Source organism: Magnolia sinica, chromosome 18, assembly GCF_029962835.1.
Source record: "Magnolia sinica isolate HGM2019 chromosome 18, MsV1, whole genome shotgun sequence".
In the NCBI taxonomy this organism is placed as follows: Eukaryota; Viridiplantae; Streptophyta; class Magnoliopsida; order Magnoliales; family Magnoliaceae; genus Magnolia; species Magnolia sinica.
The window spans coordinates 9,738,710-9,760,334 of NC_080590.1; the positions used below are offsets into that span (position 1 = coordinate 9,738,710).

General features: G+C 43.7%; 1 protein-coding gene across 1 annotated transcript; it reads right to left on the reverse strand.

Annotated features, from left to right (window-relative positions):
• Window positions 1-228: 228 nt before the first annotated feature.
• LOC131233229 (ethylene-responsive transcription factor 2-like) lies at window positions 229-1,512 on the reverse strand. The gene has a single exon (XM_058229872.1). The coding sequence runs from the start codon at window positions 1,392-1,394 to the stop codon at window positions 465-467; it is 930 nt and encodes a 309-aa protein (XP_058085855.1). The 5' UTR covers window positions 1,395-1,512; the 3' UTR covers window positions 229-464.
• Window positions 1,513-21,625: the final 20,113 nt, after the last annotated feature.

Consider the following 21,625-nt stretch of genomic DNA (forward strand, 5'->3'; position numbering starts at 1 on the left):
AATCGCAACCATCCCATCCATGGCTTAAGAAAAGGACAGCCGAAGAAATTAAGGCCAAATGAAGGATGGATTGGATCCTCAAATCAGTGCAGTTTTTCAAGTGTGGCCAGTGAAATATGTTCTCAACTTAATGGACGGTTTAGATTGATCGATTGGAGTGTCCATGTTATCCAATGCAACTAGGAGCACGATAAAGTATAATGTTCTGAGAGCGTTGGAGCATCTTAATAAAATAAACCTGCCGTCCATTTATAGGTTGTTTACTTCTCGGAAGCTCTTTCTGAAATCAAATAAAATAATACTCGTAGAAAAACTCTATTCACAAAATCAGGAAAAAAAAGAAAAAGAAAAAATAAATAAAAAAAGAAGAGGAGAAAACTCTCTGAATTTTCGCACATCTCCCCATCACCACACATATGTCCAAAATGGGGAGGGCAAGCTCTCAATCTCATGCCACGTGGACATTAACTAACCAACAGATGTTCGCCAAATGTAAAGGGGCCTACATTAGGCCCAGCCGGACAGACTTCCGGTCTGCTACCAAAATCCAACCCGGTTTGAACCGGTACTTCCGGTTGCCCTCTCTTCCTCCGCTTCGGCGATCCATTTTCTGATGATGATGACGATGATGGCGAAGAAGGCTCCGGAGAAGCACGCTTCATGATCGGGGCCGGATCGGTTCCTGCCGAAGCGATCCGGAGGGGGAAATTGAGCAGCGCTCGAGATCCGCGCATCCGGTACGCGGCGCGGTCGTAGGCTAGAGCGGCGTCCTCGGCCGTCTCGAACGTCCCCAGCCACACACGCGCGCCGTTCTTCGCTGGGTCGCGTATCTCGGCCGCGAATTTCCCCCACGGCCGGCGCCGGACGCCCCGGTAATGCTTCCCCTTCTCCGGCGCCGGCGCCGGCGCCGGCGATGGAGTAGGAGATGAAATCTCCGTCTTCACCACCGCCGCCTCCACCGGTTGAATCGCCGGCGGAATGTCCAGTGGCTCGGACTTAACGGTTGCCAACGGACACGCCGTGTTCTCCGTCACAGATGGAATCCTTCCGTAGCTAACGGCGTCGCGTAGGACTCCGTACAGCAGCATATCCTCAGAGTCGTCGACCTTTAACGGCAGCTCGCCCCAGTTCTCTGTCAGAGATGGAGTCCAACCGCTGCTAACGGCGTCCCGTAGGACTCCGTATAGTAGCATGTCGTCAGAATCGTCGACCTTAAACGGCAGCTCGCCCCATTTCTCCGTCAGGCAGTGGGAAAAGCTGCTGTTGAAGCTCGAGCTCCTGCAGTACATCGGCAATCCAGTGGAATTCTTCGCCGGATTGGATTCCTCGAGCAGGTGCCGGCGTATGGAATCCAGCATATGGAATTCGGAATCGATGCTCTGTCCGTACGTCATGGAGATCGGATTTTAACTGGGAATAGCCGGTGATTAGAAGGGATTTTGGCTGTTCCTTATGGTATGGAGGTGGTGGAAGAGGAGGAGATTGGATTGAAAGAGTCGAATTTGGGAGAAAAGGGGATTTGGGGGATTATATAGGCTGGAAGGTTCATGAACTAGAGAGGATTTTTGAATGGAACTTTTCGGAGCTTCTTTGAAATTTCGCCTCAATACGCACGTGCTTTTTCTATATCCTATCAGACGTGGCAATGTGGACCAGCTGACGTCATTGCTTGGACTATCATCCGTGGGCCATCTTATCTCAGCCATTTAGTCATCGAGCTGATTACATTTACTCGCCGATTTACCGACTTGCGGAGGCATATGATACACTCGGGCAGCTCGTGACGCTTGATACTCAAGCCCTCAGAAAAGAGTCGTCCACCTGGCATACATGAACTCAACTCAACCCACTTGTGAAACCCGGTGTCATTAAATCCAAAAGTCAGATCGTCCTAACCTATGATTCATGGACACTTGTTTGTTCAAAAATTGACCGTTGGATATTTCTCATTTAAACCGTCCATAAATGTCCTCCAATCTGATTTCCATATACTTAAATAAACATAAATCTCGGAATATGATACATCTAAACTAGGAAAACATAAGTTGGACGGTTTAATTATGACTTGTGTGCTACGTAAGTAGGTACTAAGTATTTCGCCTGCGTATTATCCACCATGGTCTGCCAGAGTATCAAAGTTTTTATTGAATGACGTTTTGTCGTTTTCGAATTTGTCTGTGACCCTTCGGGGATGCAACAGACAGATTCGTTACGTCTCCACCCTGCCTCCTTAGTAAACCTTGACGGTCCATCCGATGGTCCTAAAGTAGAATATGCAAGAATAGATGGATAAAAATGCGCAGAAGATGTAATCCTAGCCGTGGATCTACACCCTTCAAAGGAAGCGGATGGGTAGCATATAAAAGATCTGGAATTGACCTGTCAATGAAGAAACAGGTAATAGTCGAGACGTGCGCCCCGTGCAAAGTAGCAAGTGCACCTTGCCGCACGCGTGACATCCAAGCCGTTCATCTTGCATTCCCTATCGTGCACCTACCTTGAATAAAAAGTCGTAGTTGAAACGATCATCAGGTGGGCCAACGTGCATGTTGAATCTGGACCCTTGGTCAATTCCCTTTAACCGTCCATGTCTTCTGAAAACCTGTGGCTCACCTGATTTCTAACATCAGACATCTGGAAAAGAGCGAATTTCGCCTGAGAAGCTGCCTGAATGATGCACACGGACATCGAGTTCCGCACGTGTAAGAGGTGGTTGTCGGGAAAGAGCACGCACGAGTGCGCACTCAATCCCCCCGTGTCCTTTTGTTGGCCGAGGAATCGCCGTGGCAGCCAATACCTCGTTGGATACATTGTCTCTGGACAGTGGGATAAAGGGGTGGATGTAGGACCCATCTCGCTTTTGAAACGTCCGGGCGTTTCAAGGAACCCCGTCACGTGGCGTTAGACATTTAGACCTTGTGAGCCCGGCTGCTTCGGCTCGGCTTCAGTGAACTAAGGTGGATCCATCTCGCTACAGTACAAATGGCCAGGAGATGTATCAATCTGGGCCGTCCATATAGTTGTCTCTATGCAGATGGATCATCTTTAAGAAACCACACCTATTGGTCAATCTTATCCGTGAATTTTCTGGATTTATAGAAACTGTTTTAAGGCCACCTTCTAGGTATGGCTAGGACCCATCTTGGAATCTTTTCAATTCAAAGCTGAGGCAGAGCCAATCTTGTTGTGATCTTACAATATCATGTGTACATATTTTGTGGTTTCTCCAAGTGGGGCCCACGATTTAGTGATTCAAGATGTTTCTCTTATGGGAGCCCATTTGGGCCCGTTTGGACGAGGAGGATATAGGAAAATAATTCGTTTTGCTGAAAAGGAAGCCGGATTGGGTGGGGACCCAAACACCCGGATCTGCCTGGTGACCGGGCTTTTTGAGACAACTGTGTTGTATGCGTTTTATCCACGCCGTCCATCCCTTTTGCTAGCTCATTTTATAGCACTAGCTCAAACGTGAAGCTTATCCAAAAACATTGGAAACTTCTTTTGAGTCAAAGAAGTTTTGGATTAAGCCAATGCTTCTTTTTTTTCTTTTTTTTTTTCTCATTACAGGTTGGATGGCAAATAAAAATCACAGTGGGACATAAGAAGGTTTCTACTGTGGACATCTTTGTCGTCACTGTTTCATTTGGCATGGTCTACTTGAGCTTTCAATCTGCTTTATTTTTTAACACATACCTTAAAACGATATGATAAAATGGATGAATGTTGTAGATAAAACACATGTACATTACCTTGAGCCCTACGGAGTCTAGCCGCCAACTTTGTTGGTGGGTTCAACGCACAATCCACTTGGGCAGAAATGTACTTATTTCTACTGTTTTTTTGTTTTTTTGTTTTTTGTTTTTAAATTATTAATTTACAATTCGCTAAAAATCCTTAATTTCATTTTGGTTGTTATTCTGGTCTGAAAATCATGATTGCATTTTGATTTCTCTAAAAACCACTTTTTCACTGTTTGGATTAAAAAAGTGAAAAGACCTCAATGGCTCATATTGAATTGAGCTTTCCCTTGGAAGATAAATCATGATTTCTCTTTCCACGTAAAACATTGTTTTTCAATGTGACGATTGCAAGAAAAGTCAAAGAATCTTTAATACTATTGACATCGTGCTTATTTTGGTTTAGAAATTATAATTATATCAATTCCTGACCTTATCTTCAATTCATCTTATAAAATAATAGATAATTATAAACAATTCCCCTAAATATCCTCTTTAGTTTAGATTAATATAGTGCTTCCCCTCTGGTTTCATGAATTCCTTGAAGAATTCTCCCAACCATCTATTACCACTATTATCTTAAAGAAATTGAAAGTTGTTGTCGACAAAGCGTTAGAGCTGTAGTCAAGTTGTTGTCGACAAAGCGTTAGAGCTGTAGTCATCCAAATAGATAAAAGTTATCACGCCACAATGAAAATGAGAAAACTTAAAATATTATGCTGATCTAAGTATCAAGTCTCCACCATGTAAATTTGGGGGTTTTTGAGTCATTGGTGATCAAGATGTTTTTTTCGCGTCCAATATTCATAATGGTGGAATAGTGGTGGACATGTTGAATGTCATCATGTAGATAAAATGAACTCCTAAGATAAGAATATTTTTGTCAATTGGTGCATATTTCTAGAAGCATGTTTAACCATAAGGGTAGCACTTGGAATAATCTAAATTAAAGGTGGGGTGTTTACGATTCACGTAAAAGGACTTTGCTGTGCATTGGATATGAAGATCAAAGAGAAGAAGATAGTTAAATTGGATTGCTAAGTCTTCCTTTCCTCACACCCTTTAGAGACCACCCCTTATACCAATATCACCACTTAGTGGGGCCCGCTGGCACACCGGATCACATTATCCAACCTTTAGCATGTTTAACCGTAAGAGTAGTACTTGGAATAATCTAAATTAAAGGGGGGTGTTTACTATTTACACATAAAATAAATATTAAAGAAATCGGTCAACAGCGGCCCATCTAAAGTGTAAACGGCCAAAAGTTTGATTCGCGGGATCTTCCAAATCCATGGAAATTTTGGGTATATATGTCCTATTTGGGATGTAACCACTTGATCAATGGTCAAGATCAATAGTTAGGTCGCGTCCATGTGTTAGTTCTTTTTAATGCGGAATTGTTGAAAGACCTTGTTGTGCATTGGGTATGGAGATCAAAGAGAGGAAGATATATAGCTGAATTGGATTGCCAAGTCTTCCTTTCCTTAGAGACCACCCCTTGTACGAATTTACGAAGGTATCTCCACTTAGTGAGGCCCGCTGGTGCACCCGATCACATTATCCAACCTTTAAGTAAGTCTGGACTTTTGATCAACAAGGCCCACCTTATAGGATTCTTACACCAGGATCATACAATCCCTAGTTTCCATGGCAAACATAAGAAAAGATTGGGGTATCCAACCTGAGGCCGTACATCTAGTGAACATATCTGAGATCTGGACCGTTCATGCAATGGCCTAATGTCTCCAAAATCTGATTGGGGTGCCCCACCAGTGGATGATCAATGATCAATGACAAAAATGAGGAATAGTCCAAGATCAACAGGAAAATCCATTCTATCAGACGGTCAGGATTGTCCATTTAATGTTATCTTTATGTCAATTGCAAATCCATAGTGGGGCCCTCTAGATGAACAGACGTGATCGTGCGATCATGGTGATTCCTGACTGTGGACACCGACTTTTTTCATCTGTTCCCTCAAAAACATGGGAAATGATAAGGTGAAAAATCTTTCCATGGAAAACGAATAAAAGACTCACTGGTTGGTGCCACACGTACGATGACGCAAGGTGTGCCCACCAAAACAAAAATAGATATCCTGGTTCATCGGTTGTTGAGGTGGGCCCCACCATGCGTCTTTTAGCGTATCGAGGAGATGTGGGGTGCTTGGATTCCCATTATGGGAATCAAAACCGGATTTTAAATGAAAAATTGGTGAAAAACGTAACATAGTCTATGGGGTTGCGGCTTCAGTGCGCACCCAAAATCAGTACACACGTATCTTCCACACCAGATTTTTTTTAAAAAAATACAAGGATTTCAGAGCCCATTATCAGAGCATGTAGACGTTTCAACCCACAATTATTGGATGGTGGGAGAGGGATTTTGTGCGCACTGGCTCTCAATGCACACTCTGGCACGTAGATAGTATTGGTTTGGTGTGATGGGCTCGCTCTCACATTACATTCTTTGGTATTTTTGGGATAAGGGGTGCCTTTGTTTGCGAGAATCAAACTTAAATGAAAGAAAAGAAGGAAAAAAAAAAAAAGAAAAAAGGAAAAAGATTCTAACTCCCATGGAATTGAGGGAATTTTTGGGGGGTGTTAGTTTTTTCGATTACATATATAAATGGGATTAAATAGTTGATAATGAGTTTTGAGGAATGTTTGTTTGAGAGGAAAATAACTTCGTAATTATGTCTTAAAAATAGCGTCAAATGCATGATATTAAAAAGAGATTGGGTACCATTAAAATATGTGGGTCCCACAATAATGTATGCGTGTGATTCATGCTGTCAATCCTTTTTATCATCGTGTGTTTGGGCATGAGCCTAAAAGAGCAAAAGATGAGGAAAATTGGAAGTTCAAGTGGACCACATCATAGGAAATAGGGGGTTAATAAAGTTCACTATTCAAAATTGAAACCTTTCCAGGGATGCATATTTCATAAGATTGTCACACTGACGTATATAAAGGGTCTACACAAATACCAGCTTGATCCAAAACTTCTGTCTCCTAAGAAGTTCTCAACGTCGGGTGTTCAATTCCCACCATTTCCTATAGTGTTGTCTATTGCTTCATTTTTGGGCTCATGATTTAAAATGAGCCGGCGGAAAATATGAACCATGTGGATAAGATAGATACATCACGGTGGGCTCTAAAAATTTTACACGTATAAATTATATGAATGTAATCCATGAAGTAGGAAGCTTTGGACTGTTGCGGTAAATACATAATTAAATAAGTAATCATTATTCATTTATCATGATTTACATTGGTAACTGAAAAATCAAATACTCCTTCCATATGGAATCGAGTGCATTTGAAATCAGAGCCTAGAAGTGGGAGTTCAAAAGGACCACTTTTGGATGATTTAGATCTCTCAAATCCAAATTCCTTCAATTCTCAGTTACTAAATGCTCAAAACCCAGCAAATTCTCACAAATACCTCCAATTCCATACGGCCAAACAATCGCTAAATGAGTCTTTAATGAAAGCTGTTATTAAAACATTTGAGATAATCATCAATGTTACAGTCAAACATCTTCTTTTTTCCTTTATAATGAGAAATGATCTTTCGGGCTAAACCTTCATAATCCTCCTCATGCAGCTAGTTGTGTCTAAGACAACATGGCATCCAAGTCATGCAGACTGTCCATTTATTGCCGGTCCACTCTTCCTCCTCAACAGTGCAAAAACGATTGCAGTCTAATGATCCTAAACATCTATTACTAGGCCTGCTACTTCCAAGACCAATCTTTGTCCATCAATTTCTACCTACCATTATGTAGCTTGGATCATAATCTACATCAAGGTAGCCTATTAAGCCTGAAGATCCAGCTGACCGATTAATACTGCAAATGGGTGATGCTGGATACCAACAGTTCTAAATTAGGGCTGAAAGTCGGGCGGGTCTGGTCAGGTTAGTGCTCAACCCTAGCTGAACCCAAGGTTCCTATACCTTAACCCTAGCCCAACCCAACCTCAGGTTGGGAATTCTCAGCCCAAGCCTAACCCGAGCGTTGGGTTGGTCAGGTGAATACATGCTAATATTTTCTTTATTACATTAATCTATTATATTTCAATACATGCTTTATTTTTTGTACCTTTGACTTTATTAATTATATATGTAGTTATTTATTGTAAAAAAAATTCATTTTTTTTTTCTAAAATATAGGACAACTACTCCTTTAAAAGTCTTGTTGTGTAGCACACAAACTATTTGGGAGAGAGAAATCCGGTGTATCTTGTTAGCTTAGAGTCGTCGGAAATGATGTGGACAAATGAGACCCAATGGCACTGGAATATCCTGTGCCTTCAACACAGACGATCCACACTCAATTATAATTTATAACTTATAGCAGGTTGGTATTTGTATAGTCCAAGCTCGAGACTGAACCCAATATATCATGCCTGAGCCCAACCCAATATCAGGTCGGTCACTGGTTGGTAAGGTGGAATCCGCCCAACCTTTGGCCCTAGTCTAAATGCAACTAAGTTCATGGCACCATTAGATCGTTCTTATCTCTATCACGTATGATGAGAGGATAATACAAATACAGGAGCAAAACAGATACTATAAATTGCTTTTATGGGAGCACGGCATTGTCATCGCTGTCCAAGTCTTATTCTAATTAATTAGGTACGAATATATGAATCATGTTCTACCATTCCACCTCATTAAGAGCCACGCCTTAAAGCGTTTGAGCCTTTCACTCGTTCTTTTAAAACTTGTACCAACTCATTTCTTTTAAATGTTTGGCAGCAAAATGATATGATAAGCCATGTTTTATAGTGATAAGATAAGCCAAAAAATCATAATATGTCATGTAATTTTTTAAAAGTACTTTTAGAGATGAATCGAGAAAATAAATAAAAAGTAGCTTTACCTGCCACTTGCCTTTGCTGATCTGTAGCTTGCCCTATATACGGTAGGAAGTGATTCAGTCCTACCTACCTGATGTAGACAAAAATTGGTCCAGGCAGGGGCTAAGTGGGGCCATTGTGATGTATTGGTTTTATTTATACAATACTTTTAATTTTTCAGATCTTTTTAACATGTGAGACAAAAAATTAGGCAGATCCAGGGTCCCAGTGCACCAAATCATAAGAAGCAGCTGTGATAATTAAAGACACCCATCGGTAGAACCTTCTGTGATATTTATTTACCATCTTCTGTGATATTTATTTGCCATCTGACCTGTACATAGACCTAAATGAAGGGAAAACACTAATGCCAGCTTGACCCAAAACTTTCGTGGCTCTCAATAAGTTTTTTACGGTGGACATTTAACCTCACTGTGTGGTCCACTTGAGCCTTGGATTTGCCGCATTTTTTAGTTCATATATATATCATAACTAATTTGTAAAAATAGATGAACAGTGTGGATAAAACCCATATATCACAGTGGGCCCCATAGAGCCCCTGACTGGACCGATTCCATCCAGGTGGGGGTAGGGCACAATCCACTTCCATTATGATAAGACTTGGATTACTGTATCATTAATATCTTTAAAAACAATTGCTCTATCATTTACATATCTTGTCATAGAGCCTGAAGAACCTGAATATTACAGAGCCACATCTACACATCATCATACCTGTTATAGGAAGATCTGAGCCCCTAATAAATCTGAGGGTCTAATTCAACCAAGTACATGAACAATCAACGCGATGTGCATCTGACTTGATACGATCGTCCCGATAGAAGCCGCACGCTATGAATAAAGGTGCCCTTACTTTGGGCTGCCGATCGGAGTGACTTTGATACCCCGACTGGTAGCGATAAGCTGTCTGCCAAATGTTTAACAGGAGACGAATGATCCATCCATCGACATCGATGAAAGGAAATACGACCTGACGAGACCAGTCCGCCTCCTCGCCCCAGACATCAAGGAGGTTTACGGAGCACGCGACAAGCAAGAGACCGAGTCCGTTAGCGTGGATCGGAGCTCGACTCGGACTATGAGAGTGTCCCTATTCAACAAAGGCTGGGTAGCATCACGTCAACTAAACGAGCCGAGGCAATACGCTGGTACGTGCGCTCCGTCTACCAGATTCAGAAACTACCATATACAAACGTGGCCGATCATGTCGCTCCCAGATACGCATTATCCGCCCGATGCGATACACCATCCATGGATTGCGAATAATATCTCCACGATCTGGGAATCCCGCTGATTGAGTAAATCATGCCGACAATGGCGAACCCAGACCGTCCAACAGTTAAGTATAAATACATTGAGACCCCATTGCTATGGGGAGAACGAAAAAAAGATCTTGCATTCTACTACTCTTAAAATTTAGATCCCGATTCCCTTGACCTGACGTAGGCATCGGAGGGTCCCCCGGCTTAGCCAGGGTCTCCTTTACTCACCCTTTGTGCAGGATTAGGGTCTATTCGAGGAGTGTCACGAGGAGTGGAGGGTGATCCAGATTTTGACCTCAACATTTTTTGGTACCGTCTGTGAGAATCTGATACAAAAAGTCAGGTTCCTATTCTCAAGTATAATGGCTAGAGGAAAGAAGAAAGCGGTAGCTGCAGAACCGAAACCAAATGAGCAAACTCGCTCCTCCTCACTACTTCACGCCGAATCAGCCTCGGGACCTTCCCAGTGCTCTTGCAATCGGGCGAGTAAATACCGCGCCATGCAAAGCGAGATACAAGCTCTACGCGACGAAGTAAACAGGATGAAACAACAATAGGAGCCACAACCACACCCGGCTCAGGAAAATCCTGTTCCTGAACCAGTCGGTCTGGTTGTGGAAGCTCACTCCACACCGAGGAGTGAGGCCCGAGGCGCCTCAGCACCCTCATATGCCAGTTTCGGGTCAGAATCCTCTTTCGACCCAAATTCGAGCCTCGGCTCCGAATACTACCACTCGAGCTCCAACCAATGCTTTAGTCACTTTAGCCCTGGCACCGACAGATCTCCGCCATCAGCTAGAACGGAGGAGGGGAAGGAGAACTCCAGAAGTAGAGAACAACCAAGAGATCATAGTGGAAAACTAGGACTCGTGGGAGAAACGGTTCGCGGAGCTCAACAATAAATTCTTAGCTCTGGAAAAGAAACAACAGCCGACGGCGATTCCCACCGCCGTCCAGGCGATGATGGAAGAGACCGAACCTCCCTTCACCTTAGAAATCATGAACAGGGTGATGCCTTAGAGGTTCCGGATACCTCCTGTCATTCAGTACTCTGGATCTAGAGACCCATCTGAGCATGTTGAAGCCTATCGCTCGTGGATGTAGATCCAGACAGCGACAGATGCTATGATGTGCCGAAGGTTCTCGGTCATGCTCACAGGTTCCGCTCGAAATTGGTACCATTAACTCAAGCCAAATTCCATCAGTTCCTTCGCGGAGATGAGCCGACTATTCCTCACCCAGTTCATAAGTGGTAAGAGAAGTCGAAAGCTTAACACTCACTTGTTTGCTATCAAACAAGAGCTAAAAGAGTCGTTGAAAGATTACATTGCTCGCTTCAACGAGGAAGCGTTATTAGTAGAAGACTACGACGACAAAATGGCGCTCGCCGCTTTGTTTAACGGCTTAAAAGAAGGAAAATTCACTTTCTCCATTGGAAAGAACCCGCCGAAGACACTGGCTGCAATTGTCGCCAAAGCTCAGAAATACACCAACACGGAGGAATTCTCCAATGCCCGTAAAATTCTCCAATTCCAGCCGGGTAATCTCCTTGGCCAACGAATCCGCATGAGCCTTAGCCCATGCCAGCTCGGCCTCTGCAACCCCGCATCGGACCTCGAGGTCCCCTGCGACCTTCTGCAGCTGGAGCTCTCTGGTTTTTCCATCTTCTAGCCGCTGACGCAGCTCGCTTAGCTCGAGCTGAAACAGGGTAGCCTCATCCCTACGAACCCCACCTTAGTCCGGAGAGTCTCCACCTCGGCATCCCTTCTCTCAAGCTCCCATATTCTCTCACGAGTCGAAAGGAGCTTTGGGATGGTCTGAACGGAGGTAGAAAAATGAGTATGTGATGAGATAGAAATAAAAAAGAGAAGCAGAAAAGCAACGAATAATACCGAATAGAAAACAGAAACCATGTTGTTCAGGAAGGAGCTGTCCGACTTGGTGAGAAGTTTAGCTATCTCCTCTTCGGGGGCATGTTTGGCGGCCCAAGGCGTCAAGTAAGATAAGTGGTAGCCTGGCAGGAACCTCCCACCACTCGTCCCCACCTGGGCTGAGCCCACTGCTTCCTCAGCCCCAGTCCGACTGCCTGCTGACGTTTAAGCCTCGGCCTCGAATTCATTTCTAGCTTCGGGGGGAGAGAGGATATTGTCAGTCATCCTAATGGCCTCCTCCCGGTCGGAGGAAGAGGGCACGACAATGTAGGGCTCGGGGACTACAGGCAAGGCCTTCGCGGCGAGAGGAACAACGGTAGGAGGCAGGGAAGGAGTTATAGTTGTTGGAGCCCACATATCGGCAAGCACCGCAGTCAGAGCCCACGTATCGGCCAGCACCGTAACCGGAGCCGCGGCTGGAACCCGCGTATCAGCAAGCACTGCAGCCTGGGTCGCAGCAGCCGAAGTTGCAGGAGAGGGGCCCTCCCTACAAGGGGTGGTATGCCTCCTCCGAACAGTAGTTTTAGTCCTCGGCTCGGCTCTCAGCATCTCCTCTACTGTGGGAGCAGCCCTCCTCCTCCGAGAACCAGACGCCTCGGTCATGCCTGCACGAGAAATAGCAAGATCAACGACCAAGCAAACGAAATTGATTTCACCAAAGGGGATGCGATTACAACTTACTAAAGGATGTGGGAAGAGGCTAATGTCTACAAAGCTCGGACCAGTGAAGGTTGGCTGTGGTGATCAGATTTGTCCAGGAACGAAGCTCCCCTGATCGCGCCCTAGCCTTGGTGATGCAGTTCTTCTGGACCGGGTTGAGGAGTGATGTACCCTTCGGAAAATCTATAAGGATAAAAAAAGGAGGGGTTTTATTTTGACTGAAGCAGAAGATCTTTTTAAAAAAAGGGAAGGAAAAGAGAAACAAACTCTGACTTGGTTTCGAAAATCGGGTGGGAACACGAGTCGACAGAGTCCCCAGTTTTGTCGCTAGTGCCTCCCACTAGCCTGACGCCCAAAACTACTTATTCTTCCAATCATTGTTGGAAGACGGAAGGTCCATCACCAGCCCCGACCCTTTCTGCCTCGGGTCGAAAAGTAATACCATGGTTCTTGGCTGTCATGCTTAACCAGGTATAGGCTCATCAACTCCTCCGAAGTCAGCTCTGGATTCCCGACTTGGCGCCAGATGATGAAGTAAGAAATTAACACCCTCCAGGTGTTGGGGGTAAACTGCCCCTGAGCAAGGCTAAGGTAAGCGGTAATCGCTCGGATAAAGGGATGAAGAGGGAGCCGAAGCCCACACTGTAGTGCATAGAGGAAGATTGCAACTCCCCCTCGGCAGGGGCACCAGCGACGTCAAGGGGCCCGGGGACCTTCATCCGAACAAAGTCCGGGATCTGAAACTCTGAATTGACCCATTCCATCTGAGACTCCGACAGAATGGAGCCTCCAGGGACTACCTCCGAGGCTCGCCCACTCGTGGGCATTTCAGTAGCCCCGGCAGTAGTAGCTCGGGGGGCTCGGGCGGCCTTCTTCTTGCCAGCTCATTGAGTCCGAGCCCCTACCTCCTTCTGTCTTCGAGGCGGGGGGTACAAGGGTATAGCTTCGAAGGGGCCTTCGGAGGCCCCTCTCCCACCATCGGAGCTCCCCTGCTCGGAGTCCTCATCATATTCCCGCACGGTCTCGAGATCGGACAACATTAGGAAAAGAGGTAAAAAGAACGATGAGGGAAACTCACCAGATAGTCACCGAAAATCGACTTCACCAGAAATGCTTGATTGGTTGGAATCGCCTACTGAAAATTTCTAGTCTACCAGAATCGCCTTCACCAGAAATCGCCTTCTCCGGTATGCACTCAAACTCGAAATGCCCGTAGAAGGAGCAGGTCTGAAACGGACTTATATAAGCTATAGAGAATCTTTGCATTAATGGCGAGGAGTAATGGCCGCAGACGAATCGTCGCAAGCTGACTCCCGAGCACACGTGGTTGTCCGTCATTAGCTGAGCCCCTGCCAGGTAGTACGCCTCCGTCATTGAGTAACGTACTCCAATATATGAAACGGCACCCGAGCAGGTGGAACTGGGGCAAGGACTATTCCTTGGGCTTACGTGGCGATCCCTTATAGGCTGGTGATTATTCGGAGTCATAACCGTTGCCACACGTCTGCTAAAAAGCAGTCCGCAGGCGCAAAATCCCGAGATATGACACTTTAAATTTGTAAATCATGATCACACCAGCGAGAACGGGAGATCTTCTACGTGTTTACTCTCTGAGTCTACAGATGAACTCAAAGAGTATGAGGCTTTTGTTATAGGAAGATCTGAGCCCCTAATAAATCCAAGGGTCTAATTCAACCAAGTACATGAACAACTGAGGCGATGCGCATCTGACCTGATACGATCCTCCCGAGAGAAGTCGCACGCTATGAATAAAGGTGCCCTTACTTCGGGGTTGCCAATCGGAGTGACTTCGATACCCCAACCGGAAGCGATAAGCTGTCTGCCAAACGTTTAACAGGAGACGAATGATCCATCCATTGACATCAATGACAGAAAATACGACCCAACGAGACCAGTCGCCTCCTCGCCCCGGACATCAAGGAGGTTTACGGAGCACGCGACAAGCAAGAGACCGAGTCCGTTAGCGTGGATCGGAGCTCGGCTCGGACTATGAGAGCGTCCTTATTCAACAAGGGCTGGTTAGCATCACGTCAACTAAACGAGCCTAAGCAATACGCTGGGATGTGCACTCCGTCTGCCAGATTCAGAAACTAGCATATACAAACGTGGTCGATCATGTCGCTCCCAGATATGCATTATCCACCCGATGCGATACATGATCCATGGATTGCGTATAATATCTCCACGATCTGGGAATCCCGCTGATTGAGTAAATCGTGCAGACAATGGCGAACCCAGACCGTCGAACAGTCAGGTATAAATACATTGAGACTCCACTGCTACGGGGAGAATGAAAAAAAGATCTTGCACTCTACTGCTCTTAAAATTTAGATCCCGATTCCCTTTACCTGACTTATGCATCGGAGGGTCCCCCGGCTTAGCCAGGGCCTCCTTTGCTCACCCTTTGTGCAGGATTAGGGTCTATTCGAGGAGCGTCACGAGGAGTGGAGGGTGATCCAGATTTTGACCTCAACAATACCCTCTATAAGTTTCGCCAATTAGGTTCATCTGTACATTTGGAAAATAATGGATGGCTATAAAAAGCCACACCCACTTCACATCTACCCATTTAATTGTCGGCCATTAAAGCAATGATAGAAAATGAAAATGGTTAACAGTCATTGTTTTTCCTTTTTTCATTAAGCTGGAGGTGATGGATATAGTTGTCCAAACATGTTTGATTTTCGAAACATATGGCATCACGAGAGGGCCCGATAGACAGATGGACTCAATTAATATAACTCTTTAAGATGCAGGCTGAGATGATGACTCTATTCGGTTCATCTGCCTCGACCGTACGATCTCCATCGTTTTACAGCCACTTTTTTGCTCTTTCCCACAAGTAAATCACGTCCTCTCTCTCTTCACGTGCATTAGACGTGCTAATACCAGCAATCTACACTTCTAAATTGAGCCACAGAAATGATACTGGCCCAAAGAGCAAGCTGCTGAGCTTGATGCACGTGTGTGAGATCTGGGCCGTTCTTCTAGTCGGCCTCACCACTAACATACCCGGGTAAAAAAATAGGATAGCCCACTCGTCAGGTGGGCTGCTGATGTAGAACGTGTCACAGATACATTCCTGGTATGGTTGGGCCAAAAGCAATGTAAATTGATATAAATTTTGATCTAGGCATCGTTACGGGACACATAACCTATCAATTTTTACTAAAACAGACCATTCGAGCTGAACCGACTAACCAAATGGGTTGCATCTGTCTATTTCGTCAAAAAATATGCTCTTTGTTATAGGTAAAAATGGACTAACTAAAGAGAAGAGGTCGGCTCGGACATCTCAGCGGGACATGAGGTCGGCCAGCACTGGTCATAACTAATGAGCTCCTCAATGGCCAAGGTAGAGATGTCGGCTAAAACCAGCTTGGCCTCGCCAGCTCAGCTCGGCCTCGGCAGGTCAGCTCGGCCTTGACAGCTCAGCTCCGCCTCGGTAGGTCAGCTCCACCTTAGCAACTCAGCTCCGCCTCAACAGGATGATAGGAGTAACCGCCTACGACGTGATTCTTATATAAATGCTGGTATCCATCCCTCCCTGACATCTCGTGTAATGGCTGAAATTGTGCCTGGAATTACGGACCACACTATCCTATCTTCACTATAAATAAGAGTCTCATCTACATTAGAATCTTTCACCCGAAACTTACCCACACTATTTAGACTCAGATTCCTAGCCTGACTTTGGCATCGGAGGGTCCCCTGCTCTAGTCAGGGTCTCCTTTGTGATTCTCTTGTGTGGGCTTATAAGGCTTGGAGTGAGTGCTCGGAGCTCGGTGAGGGTGAACTAGATTTTTGCATCAATACTCTTTCCGCTTAAAAGCAAATTTTTAGAATTTTTTATTTTTATTTTTAGTAATTATGAATTTTTTTAATATTTTTTAATTTTTAGAATTTTAGATTTTATTCAATTTTACAAATAACTTACAATCCTGTTACGACTATTCCGATAAAAGTTTATTTGAAATTTTTATTTTTAAAAATTAGGTTTTAAAATAATTTATTATAATTAATAAATTTATTAGATTTAAAATTTTAATATTTTTAATAATTACGAATTTTAAAATTTTTATATATTAATAATGTAAGGGAGACATACCTACCATACAATTATCCATTAATGAAATTTTTATTTTTAGGCTTTCTTTTAGTTTCTATCTTTTTTCATGAATTCGATTTATCATTATCTCACGATGAATCTAAAAAAGCTCCGTGGATCGAGAGTAGTTATCCCCTTATCTCGACGTCAGGACGTCATTCCCGCATCGGCTGGTCACGTCAAGATCCACGGACCATCCCTACTCGACGTACTCGTGCTTCTCACCTGACGGGACTGGCCTGAATTTTCAGCCGGGAAGGTGGGGCCCACATCCGGACCACGCACAGCAAAAGGAAAGATTGAAATGCTTACGTGGACCGACAGCTGTCACTCGATTGATGTAGGACTACACAGAAACATGGGACCATGAAAGTCTTAATACAATACCGCTTGTCTGTTTCTATTCAATGGACTTTCGACCCACTTGCGCCACTTGCTTGAAAACGGTGCACGCACCGTATATCTCCGTCCCCTTGATTTTGACACACACACCCTTCTTTCGACCTTTTTCTGGTGGAATAGTATATATATTACGACCAAACGGCAGAAAGGAAGGGGTTAATGCACTGTTTGGTCTCGCCGTTTATTGCAATGGGCCACGATCGCGATCTAAATTATATAATCAGGCAAACATCGCTATCCGATTTTATTTCAATACGCTCAATGCCATGAATGCTTTAGTCTTCGGTCATCACGGATATTCTTTGAGGTTTACCTAGCCCACACATGCGTATGAGGCAGCCCATCCATATGACACCATACGTGCGTCACGACATGTGGGTACAAGAACTGATCCGTCCATCAGGTGGGCCATATTGTTTAAATACCTTGGCCCAAAGATCAAGCCAGTTCATTAGTTAGATAAAACAAATGATGTATTTCTGGTCTCATTCTTTTCCTATGTTTGTCGCCACATGAAGTTTGGAACAGCCTTAATTTTTTCATCAGATCATCTAAGTGGTGGGATCCATCTGATGGACGGTTTGATCTCTGTCATGTATGCCGCATTGGCACATGTAGGGGCGTGTGGATGGGATGATTTGTACACGCTTGTCGGGGTAGTATCAAAGCCGACTTGAATAAACCATCGACTGACGAAGGTGCTTACGGCTTGCAAGCGGCAAAGTAACAAGGATCCTTTTCACATTGAAAACTGATTTATAGTGGGCAGTGTCTGGGGACCTTCCCGTACACATAGTTGTATTTGGAGATGGGACAATCCAGATTGACAATCCAGATTATCAATCTGGACCGTCTATTTCGTAGAACCACACTTAGATAGGCTGATCTTTAAAAATCATACTTATCGGATTATCCAAAACGATTCAGTAAACGGCATACAAAAATAGATTGATAATACCGTTCGTGTAAGATGGGCCCGGTGATGGATGTTAAGGACCATCTAATTGCTGTGATTCTTGCAAAATCATGGAAGATGAATGGACCGGACGTAATGGATGGTCTAGAGAGAAAATGGATGCTGACGGTCCAAATGCAACTGTGTGCATGACAACTTTTGGGTACGCCTGGCTCACTAAATCTTCTTCTAAGATAATTTCTGATGTATTACCTTCTGTATTGTTCATGAGGTTTGTATATGTGGGGCCGTGATTTGGTGATCCAGGCCGTTGAACTTGTGGGTCCCACAATGGATGGACCATACTCAAAGATTCTTCTCAATCGGACAACTGTAACCTTTCAATTGTTGGCGTGCAAATACAGAAGATGCCAGCAGTCCATATTAAATGGATAAAAGGCTAAGGAGATCAGGCGGCTAGGATCTTCGAATCTGGGGGATTTTGGGGCCATTGTCTACCCACGACGAGGGCCATCAGATCAATGGGTTGGATGCATCACCAAGGGCCCCACGAGAACGAAGTTCGTGCACATTAGCTAATGGAGAACTCGGCCACTCCCTGTAGATGTATGTTTTGCAATTCTCGGGCCTATATTACCGTAGAGTCCCCCTTCCACCATACACGTGGCAGGATGAATGGTGAATCGGGACCGCTCACCTACCATGGTTGGTTCATCGCTTAAAAGAGCACGATGCCCATTACTCTCCGGAACCTTTTCACTGTCCAACGCTTACCGTTAAAAAATTGTGCTTTTCACCATCCATTTGAAGCCTACTAAAAATGGTGAAACATTCACTAGATAGAATCTACTAATCTTGGAGAATTTTGGATCGTCGATCATCTATGATGGGACTCACCATATCAACAATCTAGATCACTGAGCAATGGGGCCCACGTATACAAACTTATCCGCGAATAACGCAGAAATTCTTAGGGCCGAGCAAAATCATTCTATTTGTGGGCTTCAGATATGGGTTAGCAACATTTCAAAAATTCAGATTTACCATATCTTAAGTTGCAATTGTAAATTTCTTGAAATTCGACCGTCAGACGAAGGGATGATGATATCGGACGGTTGAAAAGTAGCACGCTTACGTATTCAAAGATGTAAATTGACCATTTGGGGTCGCATCTGACTTTGACTATGTACCTTAACTTGCCTTAAAAGGATAGTACACGTAAGCACGTGGATAAAGACAGAGCCATCACGTGCGTACGATCACTATAAATTTAAGTGCGGTTCGCTAGCCGACAAAATCTAACGCCGCTGCTTCGATCATGGTCGTAGATAGCTAACTTCGCGGCTACTTCTTGCCACTGACCAATTCTGGTATATCGCAATGAACTAATTTTATCAATCGCAGCTCAACTTTTTCACATGAGTTTACTTCAGTGAATCCAGTCCGTTCACGTACTGAAGCTTACAGTGTGTAGCCCAATTGTGGAAAAATCAATCGGGAAATCCTACCTATCCAATCTATATCTCTCACAACCATTTTTTAAGAGAATGACCCACAGTAGTCTGGGATCATACAGAAGGTGTAACTATAACTTTGCCCTATCAGATGGACGGTCTGGATTCTTATTCTGTTCATCAACGTATAAGATATTGGGCAGCGATGTACCAAGAGGGTTCATCAAGAGAGCTCATCCCAATGGAAATTAAAATTATTAACCAGTAGACATTATGAAAGTGGCGGAGGCTTTAAATTATCAGAAAAATAATAAATTAATTGCTGCAGTTACCCGCGACATTGACTAGAACTCTATTCAGCCCATGATGTTCAGAAATTCTTGGGTGGTCCCTCACTTTAGCGCATTTTGGTAATAAGTGCTTTAAACACTTAAATAGGGTTTGCAATTCGACTCTCTTGTGGGCCACTATGTTAGTGGTTCGGATGTTCTTGGGTGCCCATCAGATAGAAGCTTAAAGCATATCAAAGAGCTGAATAAGGTGGCCCCCATTGCAAGATAGCTGCAAGTAACGTAGCATTGTCCACTCATCATTGGGCCACCTATCTGAGAATAAGAAACGTGAACGGAAACCATTTAGTTGATGGCCTGTAAACTGGACAGTTGGAGGGTCCTTTCTCTTGCTCCGGTGGTAGACTCTGAGGAGTTTCAACACCGGGTCAAGGGTTGAGTATCCATAGGTGGTGAAATTTCATTTGGCGTGAGTGTGTGGGCGTGCTGCCACGCTTGTAATAATTTTTTTATTTTTTATTTTTCTTTTAAACTAACTAGGGGACAGTTGGAGTTCTTTTATGGAAAGGTAGATTTATTCAACTATTTGAGGTGACCCGATCTGGTGAGACCTTTGTCTCACCCAAGAAGGTGCAGCCCTCATCCTCGTGGCTACCTTAATGACTGTATTTTGTATCAATGTTGTCCATTCATTTTTCTAGAACATTTTAGGATATTATCCCCACACCCTGCGATTAAAAACTTCCTACGGCCCATTTTAATATTTCCATAGTATTTATTTGCTATCCAATCAATTGGCGAAGTCACATGAGCCTAGATGAATGGGAAAAACAAATATTAGCTTTTTTTTTAGCTTGTTAGTACACACCTCACTCCAATGTTAGCCACAAGGAATTGAAACCAAGACCTCAATGTTGAACTAAGGTATCTTCACTTTGCCTACCACTAAAGCCCGGAAGAATGCGAAAAACAAATATCAACTTGATCCAAAGCTTTCCATCAATGGTCAATAACCATTATTTCCTATGCCGTGGTCCACATAATAATTGGATCTACTTTATTTTTTGGATAATGTCTTAAAATGATTTGGTAAAATAGATGGGCTGTGTAGACACAAAATACACAATCAAAGTGGGCCCCACTTCAAGGGCAGCACTGTCTTCAGTGAGTCGGCCTCTCACCTAATCCAGCTCCTATTCGAGCCTTGTATTTGTAAGATGCGGATTCAATCAATGCTATCATCATCATATATATACTGGTACTAAACAACTTAAAAAATATTATTACCAAGCAACTTTAACTTAAAAATATTATTACCAAACAAATTTAAAACATGCTTGGCATGGCCTTTCAACGACATCACCACAGCTCAATTCAAATCCTGTCATTGCCAGGGAGCCACCAACCCCAAATCTTCGTTAGTATTTATGGAGGCATATCAGGATACTTAAGAAATCAATTTTAACAGAAAATTCCAACTGTTCCAGCCAAAGATCTGAAAGCAAACCATTATTGAAGATGATTAACTTCTAAATGGATAATGATTTTTAATTAGTGTGATTTTCACATTGCAGCCCATGAAATATATTTCAAACTCAATGGACCGTCTGGATCAATCCAGTGGACTGCCCAAGTGTACAAATTGAACTAGATGCACTATAACTTGCACCGATCATTTATCTAGTTCATATAACATACCATCTAGAATCTTAACGTGCATTGTGAAAATGATTTTCTAAATTCCACATTTGTAAATGCTTGTTGGATTCCTTGCCAACATTGTCCACATGGTAGTCGTGCAACTGGCTTATTTATATACAGACAGTGGCATTCTTGAAATTTGTGAGGGAAAATGTTAATATTTTAAATGCTGTATTTTATATTGAAGTTTAAAATACTAACTATAGTGTTAGTCAGTACGGAACATTTTGTTAGGAAGCGGATTGGCGGGTGTA

Excerpts from the sequence above, each read along its gene's own strand:
- LOC131233229 (XM_058229872.1), bottom strand. The coding sequence starts at position 1,394 with ATGACGTACGGACAGAGCATCGATTCCGAATTCCATATGCTGGATTCC.